The sequence below is a fragment of the Anas platyrhynchos genome, chromosome 2 (genome assembly GCF_047663525.1).
Source record: "Anas platyrhynchos isolate ZD024472 breed Pekin duck chromosome 2, IASCAAS_PekinDuck_T2T, whole genome shotgun sequence".
NCBI lineage: Eukaryota > Metazoa > Chordata > Aves > Anseriformes > Anatidae > Anas > Anas platyrhynchos.
The window spans coordinates 25803480-25817086 of record NC_092588.1 but is presented as its reverse complement, the minus strand read 5'-3'; the positions used below and the strand labels follow the sequence as shown (position 1 = coordinate 25817086).

The 13607-nt window shown below is 39.2% G+C and overlaps 1 protein-coding gene across 2 annotated transcripts in view; it reads left to right on the top strand.

Moving 5' to 3' along the window:
* NECAB1 (N-terminal EF-hand calcium binding protein 1) overlaps positions 1 to 13607 on the top strand; it is a 59874-nt gene that overhangs the window by 20404 nt on the left and 25863 nt on the right. For both annotated transcript variants that reach the window (XM_072034471.1, XM_072034472.1), the window contains exons 4-5: positions 8043 to 8068; positions 10915 to 11012. In XM_072034471.1, coding sequence (XP_071890572.1) covers positions 8043 to 8068; positions 10915 to 11012 — 124 coding nt within the window. The remainder of the gene's footprint in view (positions 1 to 8042; positions 8069 to 10914; positions 11013 to 13607) is intronic.

Genomic DNA, 13607 nt, shown 5'->3' with positions numbered 1-13607 from the left:
ATACCCACATGTTCTGCTGTCTTGAAGCATTCTGTTTTTTTTTAACTCCTCTATCAAATGACCATGAAATGTTCATTTTGACTGGGTTTCAGTTTGTACTGTCATGGCAGAAGCATAAATGACTAGATACATCTCAAGCCAAAGGCTATCAGAGACTGATGCTAAAAACTATCTGAAGATGGGGAAAGCAAGCTGGTGATGTTAAGTATGAGACATTTTATCTTTATAAAAATTACAAAGGCAATATTTGGGAAGTATAAAGCTGACAAGAGTGGAGTTGTCTTGCCACCTTAAGTATTGTGGTTCTTACATATTCTCCTAAGCACTATACTTAGGAGCAAATTGGAGCACAAGAATATTTTACAGATTAATTAGGATGAGAAATCATTGAATGTGACTGGCTTTTGCTGACTTTCAACTTTAAAATATTAAATAATATTTTTGGTGACATTTCAGTTGTTCTTTTGTTTCTTGGCCCTTTTGAATCACTATATCACCAAATAACAGTAAATACATATTACTAAATGCCAATACTAAATAATAAATATATAATATTAAATACCAAACCCAGATCTGAAGACCTTTTTACTTCTGCATCAGGAAAATAAGTGGTATTTTTATTATAATCTTGATATTTGAAGTATTTCAATAATGTGTGCATTGTTTCTACTACCTAGTTTATATTTTAGTACTTCTATGAGCACTCATATGTTTTCTAAATCTAATCGTGCATATGTTCAGTGCAACTACCTGGGGGTTGTAATACTGCTGAAGAAGCTGTTTAAACACAATCATCCTAACTCAGAAAATCCTTTCTTGTGGGCTTAGCATGTTCTCAACAATTAATAAATTCCATTAACTGTCATTCACATCTACCTTTACTGAACACTAAACAGTTTGATTATGCAAGAGTATTGGAGCACAGTTCAGTTTCAGAGTAGTTCTGCAGAAGTACATCTATTTTGTTTACCTGTATTATTGTCCTTAAAACAGAGGAAAGTATTAGCACAGATTTTTTTATACATGGTTAGAATTAAGCAGGAGAATTTTGAAATTTGGGGTTAGTGGGGTGAATGCTTTTACAGCTCATTTCCCTGGTAAATCTGCCCCTGACAAATTCTCTCAGCTGTGGCAAGTCCGTGTTTCAGCAGAGCAAGAATCCTTGAAATGGTTAATGGCTCAGTGAATAGGTTTTAGCAGTCTTTGCAAATGTACATCTCCCTTTTGCTCTTACCCTTCTGCTTTCCCTCCCCCCACTCATAACTTTCATAGAAATTGTTTTTTGCATAATGGCATCCTCAGGGAAAAGGTGTCAGAAGATAATGAGAATATTTGGCAAAGTTACAAACTAAGAGATATGCAGAAGATCTCGAGGGGATTCAGTCTGCAGCACTGCCGGAGAGATAGTGCGATAAATGCTTCGCTGATTACTGACTCATATGAATCAGTGGGGAATCAAACTTGTTTTTCTCACTTTTCTCATTGGCAAAATGAAGTCCTCCGTCAGGGTCTTTGTTACAAGGTGTGCTAGGACTATTGAGGCAGACCTGGGGCGCACACAACTTCCTGAAGGCAGGTATTGCATTAAGCCTTTGTGTGTGGCACAAGCTAAAGAAGATAAAATACTCACAAACCAGAGACAAGTTTGGTGAGGGACTGAGAGCTTTGGCCACCAACAGCTCCCAGCAGATGCTGGGCATTTGAGAGAGTCCATCACACTGCACATGAAGGGTGGGACTTGGTACTATAAAGACACATCTACAATTGCATGTGTATGTGTCAGCAGAGTGCCTAAGTCTATCTCACAGTCAGCCTGAGACACCTGCCCAAGGCAGACAGCATGACACAGAAGGTGCACTTGGAAATGGTGAGGGAAAGATGCTGGAGCATCTGAAACAACACTAGGTGCCTATGTCCAATTAAGCTCCTTCTGGCTGGTGTGCTGAAAAGTCACTCACTCCATTGAATGCACCAGGGCTCCTTTGTATGGCAGGGTAGGCTGGACACTTATATCAGGGATAGTGTATCCAGCAGGACCAGGGAGATGATCGTCCCCCTTTACTCAGCTCTGGTGAGGCCGCACCTCGAGTACTGTGTTCGGCTTTGGGCCCCTCACTACAAGAAGGACATCGAGGCCCTGGAGCATGTCCAGAGAAGGGCTGTGAAGCTGTTGCAGGGCCTGGAGCACAAGTCCTGTGAGAAGCAGCTGAAGGAACTGAGGGTGTTTGGTCTGGAGCAGAGGAGGCTCAGGGGAAACCTTATTGCTCTCTACAGCTACCTGAAAGGAAAGTGTGTGGAGCTGGGGGTTGGCTTCTCATAGATAACCAGTGATAGGACTAGAGGGAATGGCCTCAAGTTGCACCAGAGGAGGTTCAGGTTGGAAATGAGGAGACATTTCTTCTCAAAAGTCAGGCATTGGAATGGGTTGCCCAGGGAGGTGGTGGAGTCACCGTCCCTGGGGGTGTTCAAGGAAAGGTTGGACATGAAGTTTAGGGACACAGTTTGGTGGGTGACATTGGTGGTAGGGAAATGGTTGGACCAGATGATGTTGGAGGTCTTTTCCAACCTTAATTACTCTATGGTTCTGTGACACACACTGCATATGTGGATGTCTACATTTAGGACTCTGAGCCCCAAAGTGAATCTTCCTCCCTCCTCCTGTCCAGGTCTTCATAAGCAGAGCTCTACTTCCTTCACTGGGGCAAAAGAGAAGTGCTGAGACTATATGCTCTAACAATACATTCCAAAAGGATGCCAACTTGATGCCTGAGATAGAGGTGTTGGTCAGCATTATCCTTGCAACCATGGGAACCCATCCACCTGCACTAGCCTTCAACCCAGTACTGAGCAGTGTAACTCCAATGAAATGCATGCTATATGGGACCATAGAACTTCCCTCAGGACTCTGGTTGTAAAGATAATAATGACGAGTCCTCAGTAATTTGACAGTAGTCTAAGAATAGTAATTATCTGTCCCTTGGATGATGTGCTTTTGTTTCAGTTGAGAGGCATATTTTGGTCTCATGCTGTTGACGATTTATCACTGTCCAATGCAAGTACACAGAAAAAATAATGAATTTGGAAATACAATCAGGAAACAAAAAAGATTTATTAAAAAACAGCATGAGATACAGACAAACTCTATAATTACATGAACTGCAAAAGAGTGAAAAGTATTTTTTCAAAAAAATAATTATTCCATGGGGAAAAACAATGCAGGAGGGAAACAATACATCAAGTTTTGACCATCTTCTAAAGCTAGATCTTTACATGGTGCAGCACTGACGTGAGGAAGGTGTATTTGCTACTATTTAAAAGAGATAATTCAAGGTGTTGGCTTTAATTCTCAGACTTTTCAAGACAGTAGCTTCAGAAATCAGTCTGAAAATTAAGTACAGATAAGAATTTAAGGTTGAAAATTAAGTACAGATACTGTTCAGAAGGAGCTGATACAGTTTAGTATTACATGACTGAACAAAATAAGTTTAATGAGAACGGCTTACACAGTTCTGATATTAACACATATCCTCTGCTCAGACAAAAAAAGCTGGAAATAGAGTTGCTAGGAAATTTTTCATATGAATGGTTATTTATAATGTAAAAATCAGTTTTCTGCAGAAAATAAGAGACTCGCTCACAGTGGGAAAACCAAAATGTAATGAATAGCTTCAATTGCACTGACCTAAATGGAGCTGACCTAGAATGCTTCATTTCAGATCAGTTCTTCAGGAGACAGCATTAGCGTCTTAGTATTGAGCTCATTACTTAATTGTTGGTGTAGTTTGAGGGCCTGGTCTCTTCCATAAATCCAAGTTTCCCAGAGAACCACAGCAGTTCAGTATCTCTATCAACACATGCATTTATAAACACTTTAATAAACCGATATGGAACATTATGTTTTGGGTAACAATGAATGGTTGAATCTCAGTTTAAAAAAAAAAAAAAAAAAGTAAAACAATCATTTTGGAACAAAATCAGAAGTTGAAACATCATTATCATCTACTGGAGGGTGACAACTCTGAAATTTGCCTAGTTTGTGGCAAAAAAGCCACCATGATGGTGCCTCAAATCTCCCTGTTTTGGACTGTGTGACTGAGAATCTGTTAAAAAATCACCCCTTGCACAGTTCTCTACAGATTTTAGTATCCACAACTTTTAATAGTATTATTAAGACTCTTTTAAAAACAGAGATACGGCTAGGATCATTAAGGTGGCTAGACAAGTTCATTGTATCCTGGCCTAATGTAACGGACTAAGGAATTTTTAGGTGAGCTTTGTCAGGGAAAAAAAATAAATTCTCTCCTGTAGTCCTGCCACACATAGAGCATTAAGTGACAACTCTGAAGTTATTGCTTGGTCTGGAGCTAAGTATAAGCAAACTAGATAATTATTTAGTACAGAAAAATATGGGACAGTAAACCAGCCATCAGCCCCACTGCCCATGTCAGAGCTGTGAAAGCCAAGCTGGCTGCTATGTTTGAGAGGCCAGAGGGTGTACGGTCTGGTTAGCCCTGGGGTGAAGAGCAGCAGTGTCCTTGCAGAAGCAAGAAATTTGGCTTCCCAGGGATCAGCCCCAGGAGCTCTGCCCCATTTTGCCCCTTCTTCCGCCCCTCCCTTTTCTGTGGCAAGATGCCAATGCCTTGTCCTCCTAATGGCAGAAGACAGTTTTGCCTCCAATAATAAGAGACCTTGAGCAAACCTGAGCAAAAAATGTCCTTGGTATTGCAAAGGAGCTGTGAAGCAGCATATCCTTAAAATGGAAGGGCACATATTCTAAGTCTTTGCACAATACTCTCTGCAGTGTTGGAGCATTTATCTCATTTGGCTGACTTGAAGCAGAATGGGATGCAAGACCTGCAAAGAGCATACAGCTTTTTGGCTGAGAGTGTCCACAGATGATTGTTCAGCTGCCCTTGCGCAGTCTAAGTAACACTTCATTCCTTTCATTCACAAATTATATGCTTCTACTTAACAATAGTAGATGCCAGCTTCCAACTTCCCTCCCTGAAACCAAATTTATCAGAGACATGCAAATGGGACCAAAAAAAGAGTTGGTTCAAGCCTCTGAAATCAATCATTCTCAGTCTTGAGAGTAGACTTGAAGAAGAAAGTTTTATTCTCCTCCAACTATGACAGGAGTAGCAATGAATTTCCTAAATGAAATTAGTTTATAAAATCTTTCTTATAGTATTGGATTCTTCAATAGTATCACAGCTCTAGACAGAGTGCACACTGCATATCATTCCTGTGCTGAAGACATGGCAGTGACTCCTCTCATGGCCCAGGGAAAACACGCAGATCTGCTGGCACCTCTGCCTAGAGGTGCCTTTCATGCCAGGGTCAGTATGTGTTGGGTCAGCTGCTGGAGCTGTGGATCACTGGGTTCGCATTGGTGGTTGGGTCAAGTGGCTTTGACCTTCCCACTTTGGCTGGTCCCACCCCACAGCTGACCAATGTGGGCAGAACCCAGGAGTGCTCACAGCTGGTTTGCATGCCTACGTGTGGGGCCTCTGCCAGAGGTACCACAAACAGGCATTTTGGCCAAAGTTCATTCAGGTGAATTTGCTTACCTGTCTGCCACAGAGCTACAGGTAATATCAACCTTGTGTCAGTGGCATATGTCCCATAAAAAGGTTCACGTTGTTAGGTAGAGAGCATTGTAAACAAAAGGCAGACATGTAAAAGGACTGCATTTAGTAGTTAGAAAGCAAATTGAGAGCAGAGGTTTAGAAAAAATGATTGTGCTGACGTGACGTGAATGCATTTGGCTGCGCCCTGTGCTTTGGGTGCTTATCAAGAGTGGAGTGCTGGAGCCTGGATGTGAGTCATCCAGCAAATATTGCAAATTACATGTTCAGCACTGCCAGATTATAGGTCTAAGCAGAAGCATCCTTGGCATATATACTCACCGAAGTGACGAACAGGTGCCCACTGTAAGTACTGAGCTGCAGAAACAGCCCCTTGGTGTGTACCTCACTCCTGTACTATTAAATATATTCCAAACTTATTTAATTGCTTCTGTAGCATCCTGCAGGGTGCTCAAAGTTGTTTGTGTGCAGAAAAAGAATGCCTGAGTTTGTTCACAACTGTGTTGCTTGAAAAAACATGTTATTATTTCTGAAAGAATGAAATAATCAGTGGCACACAAAATTATAGTGTCCCTGCCTAGAACAGCATCCCCTTCAAACAGGATGCCAAGAACAATGGAGCTTCAAAGGATATTTATAATATAAAAGGAAAGACAGAGAGTTTGCTAGAGTGAAATCCATGCTCTTTTTGTTATTTCTATGTTCTGTCACAGGCTTCCTGAAGGCTGTTGCACAAATCAGTTTGGATGGTAATTTTCTAATTATTCAGGTGCCCAATTCCAAATGAAAACCAATCCAGCATCTAAATACATTTCCATTTTCAGTCCATTTTGCAGCTGTATCGCTTTTGTCAGTGGAACTAACAGAGATGTTCTGATGACAGTAATGCTGAAAGCCTATGAGCCATATCATGGTGCTATACCACTACCACACTGCTGAGGATAGTGCAGAATAAGGGGGACCAGAATGGATTTTAATATGAAATTTAAAAACAGAGAGCAAATTTGACTGGCTAACAATTTTAAAATTTGATTTAAACTCAGCTATCAGGATGCAAATTAGAAAATTCAGAAGTGTTGTGTACAAAGAGAAGTCGTGAAGACGTGAAGAGGCAGAAAATATAGGGACAGTGAATAAAATGTGGGCAACATAACAACCTGTCATGTAATAGTAGCATTTTGCTTCTGTTTTTTGACTCAGGTATTTTTCCAGCCTTCACAATCTCAGTCTGCATTTGAGGAGTGAACATCTGGGGTGTTTCAAAAATGACTGCTGAGTTCTGGAAGTGATTGCAATTTGGTTGATCATTGATGCCATAGTGGCCCATGGTGAACAGCTTTAAGGATTCGTAGACCCTTCTTCCATCAGATAGTTTGCTGACCTAGGTTAAGTTCCCCAGCTTCAGCACTGATTCTTAAAGACTATGAATTCCACTATACCTGCCACCAAGGTCGTTGGAAAAAACAGATGCAAGACCCATTTGTAGCCATTCCACTTGGCCCATACAAATTCAGTTCAGATGATGACCTTAAGCTAATAAAAGTTTTTGTAAAGGTTCATTTACTTCATCACTTAAAAATGCTCAGAAGTTTTTATAGCCCTGACTATGCAAGTTTGTAAGAACCCAGGATCCTGCAATTTTTGTCTGTTTCTGTCTTTCTTGTGAATAAAAGCCAAATACATGAAAGTTAACATTGGAGAAATTGACTTTAAGATAATACTGTGTCATCATTTTATTAAAGGTCAATAAAAAATCCCATTAAAAAGATAAGTGAAAAAATACTAAGTGCAATCAGCCGTTCAATATTCACCCATCAGCAAGATTCAGAAAGGACATTCATGCTTTTAAGTTTCTTTAATAATCAGCTTCTTCTCCTCCCTGGGAAAAAAGTCAATATGATAACTTTCAGAAATGAGCTGTAGGTCAGAGGGTTTATCTTTTGACTATTAAAACCTGAGAGAGAAAGACTGCTTAAAAGTTGATCAGGATGAAATCTATGTAAAATAAACAATTTTGAATTTTATAGAATAATTGCATACATTTATGTATTTATATCATATATTTATATGTGTTTCCTAGCAATATGGCAATACAATTATTATTTTCACGTGATTAATTTTGCTGCTACATTTTGTTGCAGTTACTACTGGTGAAACTGTTTTGTATGGCCAGAAAGACTTAGTAAGATTTTGTGGTGAGAGGCTGTGTCTGTTTTTGACCTCTTGTTGTACTCTGTCTTGTGGAGGACTATTGCCTGGTGATGAGTACAAATGGGAGAAAGACATTGGGTTTTCCCTCGTTTAGCATGGAGGGCTGAGCAATGAGCTGTGCTGTCCAGCATGACAGACACAGAAGAAGAGTGCAGGTGGGGGAAAAAAAAAATAAAAAATTCTGGTGATGCAAACAAAAAACATTACTTTGCTCATTAACCCTCTATCTTTTTATCTTTCCAGCAATCTTGACACAGAAGAGCTCTGTGGTAAGTTCCTTGATGAGCAAGAACATAATCTATGCCAGCAGCAGCCCTGTGCAAGTGAACATACCATGTGTTATGATACTTTTTTCTGTTTAACCTTTGTAGCTCAGACAGAAAATATTTAAATTACACTGAAAGAACTACACTGGAAGAATGCAGATGGCTTATTATTTTTCAGACTGTCATCCATTAGATGCAGATAGCACCTTGAAAATATTTTTTCTTAATTCATGCTTCACATTAGCTGAGCTTTAAAAAATGTCTGTCTCTGTTCTGATGAAAGGACAGGTATCTTTACCTTGTTTCCCTGTCATATGGGATATTTTTTTCTAGTTAGTTCATTGTTTTCAAAGGTAATAGTGTTTTGGTAATTTTGAAAGAAAAAGATTTCCATATTAATATCCAACTGGAGGAAAGCAATGAACTTTCCTCCAACTCGGTCCAGTAAGAACAGCAGTTTGATTGTCCTCATGTTTGGCCCACTGACCTACCTCTGTGCCCTGTTCCAGGCTGTGAGTAATGAAGCTTTCTCCCTGAGACCCTGATTTCTCTCCCCCTGGTTTTACGGCACGTGATTTAGGGGCACTGCTTGCAGCCGGAAAGAATTCACAGAAAATTTCTGCAAGTCCTCCCACAAAATGTCAAAAAAAGTCATACTTGTCAAAAACAGCCTATTTCTGGGAAAAGTGGCAAATAGTGGCCTGCTGAATTTTCCCAAGGTCAATGATGCTGAAGACTTTCAAAAGCTGAAAATGCTGTAGATTTGAGTGCTAGCTCATTTACTTGCCCACAAGGTGACTCTGCTCATGCTCAAGAACCCACTGAGAGGCATCTCATTGTGTGGCTTATAAATATAGAATCACTTTGATAAAGTCAATTGGGCTGCAGTGACTTCTGCTAGCTGAGAATCTACCTGACCAAAATTAGGCAAGCCTGACCAAGGAATAACATGGCCTTTTTCCACAAATGATTTACAGCTTTGGGTTTGATTTTTTTTGTTTGTTTGTTTGTTTGTTTTTTGCACTGGAGGCTTGCTCAGTACCGCCACCCCACCACCAGTTCACCAGAGGGCTTGGCAGGGTCTCAGCCCAGCGTTGACTTTGTTTTCTGACTGTTTTGATTAAAGATGTGCAGCTTCAGCAGTCCTCTTGATATCTCTTCAGCTTCCTTGTAAATCTTTTCCCAGGTTGCCACTAGGGCGTTTCTCATTTGTGAATCTGGTACTGAGTTTACCCAACACATATTTAGTCTCCATCTTTCTCTGACTCATCTCCATAACTCCTCCAAAACAAAGATTCATTTCCAGGATACTAATGCACGACACATTTTCTCCCTAAATCATTTTATTCAACCACTCAGCAATACCAGGTTTTGTCACCAGTGCTTCTGAAACCTCATGCTTTCATGACTCCCCAGAGAAACGCTCTGACCTCTTAAAAGCCTCAAAGTATGCTATTCATTATTTCAAAAAGCTCCCATCTAAGCTTGCTCTTCCTATCTGTCATTTAGATATTATTTTTCATCTTCGTCTAGACAATCTATGTCTAAATGCCTCATCTAACACAATCACTATCTTTAGCATGGTTTTCTTTCTTTTTTTCTTACATCTTCCCTCCTGTGCCTCCCTCTGCTGTATTTCACTTGACACTGACCAAATGAGATTTGCTTCCTCTTGGTGTAACCCCCTGACTCTGAGCTACCTTCCTGGTTTGTATCCTCCCGAGATGCCTCACAGGTGTCATACCAAACTTCCTCCTCCCTCATGCTCTGATTTAGTATCACCTGTGTTTACAGGCAACATTGGTCTTCTCTCTTGACTAGTAGATTCCTTGTATTAACATAGATCCCTTTTTCCACACACTATTAACTGTCTGATAGTATGTCTCCTTGGCCCTGATTTATTCCATAAATATCAGTCAGACCTACTTTGTGCTTGTGTGCCTTTTTAAAAGCTTATTAGTTTACATAGTGGAATCGCTAAACCCTATTTATAAAAAGGAAATTGTATTTTCTTTTATGATATTTTAGTCAGATACAAATATAAGTAGGACATTAGTAAATACAACTTTTACACAGTTTTGCGTGTGTTCTATTCTTGATCTACTTGAATTATGTCCTATGATATGATATTGTCTTGCTGATGAGATATCCTTTAAATGGAACAGGTATACAAGGACATTCTACAATGTGTTATTTATTTACATTATTTTTGCTAAAAATATTTCGTATGCATTATATTTATTGAAAATATACCTGGGTCCAAAAGCTTAACTGACCAACTCAGTCTCTTCACTTCTCAGTGAAAAACAACTGGTCTTAGCTGACCCCAACTCACAACAGCCCTGGCTTCATCTCACCTCCATTAAGGACTTTAGAAGAGTTATTCATTTTTGTAATAATGTAAATATAATGAGATTTAGTACATATACATGGAAACTTAATTTCCTTCTAGTAACTATGAAGTAGATTTCTAAACTAAAAATCCATTTTAGAAATAAACTGTAGGCATTTTGAAAATAGATCTATTTCAGCTCTCAAACTGATACTTTAATCTTTGTCAATATGGCAATTCATCTATTGAATTGAAAAGATTTGAAAGACTGATTTTGGTGTTGTGTTTTTTTTGTTTGTTTGTTTGTTTGTTTTTAAGTACTCCAGAAATTGTTTTGAGGGAAGTATTAACAAAATTTCAAAGTAAAATCATCTCTTTCATTGTAAGTTTTGCACAATTTATATTTTTAGATAGGTAACAGTAAAATTATAACTGATTTCAGAATTGATTAAATTGATATTTAAGGAAATATCAATTTTTCAGGTCATGAGTAGGTGACTTGGGTTTCTTCTTTCAGAATATTTTTCCCAGCACTTAGGAGAGTATGAAAATGTTCTATCTGTCTTGGAAGACTTAAACATTACCATACTGAAGGCAATGGACAAAACAAAGAAGGTAAGTAACAATGGTGAGGTCTTTTCATTTTGTTTAGTTGAATATGTGTCCTTTTTTTTTTTTTTATCTAGACAAAGTTGATAATTCATACTTAAGTTCTTCCAAATATACTTGGTTTTGTAGCAAAGTCCAGGAGGAGAAGGCTTGTCAAAATGGTCAAGTATCAGCTGTAAAGTATAGTTTGGATATAATCAAAATTATCTTTGTGAATGATCAGAAGGATGTTTTTCATATTGTAGTACCCGGAGAGGGTTCCATGTCCCAGGCCAAATTTGGGAAAGTACTATCAACTTTTGGAAATAGTCTGAATTTGAAAAAATAATCCAAGTTTTTTGAAATAGAAAATGTCAGTAAAAAAATTAAATACCAAACTACGCTACTAACTGACATTAAATTAGGTAGGCAAGTGACTCCTGGAGACATACTGGGGCATTGTATTAGTGTTATTGTTAAATGTAGACTCCAGTATAGTTTTAAAAAGATTTAAGAGGACTGTAGTGGCTCAATTCACTGTGGTCATACCTGCTCATGCCCATATCCCAGGCAGGTGTCTGATTATAAGTACCTAAAGAGATCTCTGGTAATATGCTCTTTTTCCTTGGCTACCCTCACCACAAGGCTACTGACTGGAAGGCAAGCCATCAACAGCCTAAAAAGTTTAGCCTAAGTATTTGCTGAGATCCCATGGGGGAAAAAGTCTGTATCCTTCAGTCAATCAGCAATCAATGGGGAGAAAGCTGTGCTTCTCTAGCGAAGCTGTTATCTTTGGCATTCAGGCATTTGCAAGAGTACAGCACTCATACATTTTACATGAACTGCCGAAATAAAACCCTGGAAGTGTAGCTTGTTTATTTAGAGCTTTAGCCAGTGAGCTGAATGTCTCTCAGTTCACACTGTGCATCTTCCATTCCTAATGAAGTGAACGCGCACTGACTCACCGCCTCGTTGGGCTGGATGCTAAAGAGGAACAGATTAGTTCATGCAAGCTACACAGAATTCAAAAAACAGCAACAACAAGAATAAAAATCAAAATTGCTTGATTAGCCACATGTATAAAATGCTGCTAAAGGGCAGGACTCATCATATGATAGCTACTGGAAGTAAATAGAGCACAGCATTTAAGAATTACTTCAGAAATTAATTACAGAGGAGGAGTCCCAGTGATCAGTTGTAAGAAGTAAGTATTGGCCTGACTAGAAAGTGGACAAGAAAATCTGGAATATCAATAAATGTTACACTTGTTTGAGGATCCTCCTCCCCACCCCCCACCCCTCCAAAAAAAAGAAGAAAAGAACTTTAGGTTTTTAATCTTCCTGACTGAAGATTTAAGCTTAACGAGTTTTCTATCTTACAGGAATATCCCAATTGATTATACTTTAAGGGCAGTAGAACTAAAGCAAAGCTAACACTGAAAAAAAAAAATACTTTTAATTCCATTTAGTAGACACAGTATGTGAACACCAAATATGAAACGTGTTCTTGAATATTCTAAAGGAGAGCTTTCTGCCAAGGATATACCCAGCAACTATGTTTTCATACAGAAACTAAATTCCCAATTCAGTCCTGGGAGCAGTCATAACAGGGTCTCAGTTCTCAGGTGAGATGTCTGAAAAAGATATACTGTGTAACCTGCTGTTGTGGCTTCACGTGGCAGGGAGCTCAGCACCACACAGTCTCACAATGGGATGGGGGAGAGAACCAGAACAAAGGTAAAATTCATGGGCTGAGATAAAGACAGTTTACACAAAGAATACACAAAGCAAGTGATGTACAATGCAGTTGCTCACCACCCACATACCGATGCCCAACTCATCCCTGAACAGCACCCACCCACCCCAGACAACTCCCCTAGTTTTATTGTTCAGCATGGTGCCACATAGTATGGGACATCCCTTTGGCCAGTCTGGGCCAGCTGTCCTAGCTCTGTCCCCTCCTAGCTCCTTGTGCACCCCCAGCCTCTTCACTGGCAGGGAACTGTGAAAGGCTGAGAAGTCCTCGGCTTAGTGCAAGCACTGCTCTGCAACAACTAAAACATCAGCATGTTATCAGTATTATCTTCATCTTAAATCCCAAGAACAGCACGATGCCAGCTACTAGGAAGAAAATTAACTCTATCACAGATGAAAGCAGGACACCTGACTACCTAATCAAACCACTGCAGTACAACTATTAAAATTCCCTTCTTTAATATTCCAAGCTTTAATTGAAGTTACTGATCAAAAATGAAAAATACATCCACCTAAAATCAGATCTGATTTTATCTGATCAAATCTAACTGGAAGAATCCTATATGGAAGAGAAGCCCAAAACTGAAGACCTACACACTTTGAGAGCTACAAGGACATGGCAAATCTAGAGTGGCTGCCTCCATTTTCAATGACCAGGATGAAATTTCCTAGGACCAAATTATCTCCTATTAGAAACCAAAAGGTAAGTCCAGGCCCCTGTCCTTCCAAAATCAATAAAGGGCATATAGAGGTTTCAGTACTACATCTCATTATCAGCAATAAAATGCAAAGGTAATGCATACTGTCAGACACAGTAAAAGATGAATATTTTACCAGAATACTGGCTATATTTAGAAAACATTTTCAT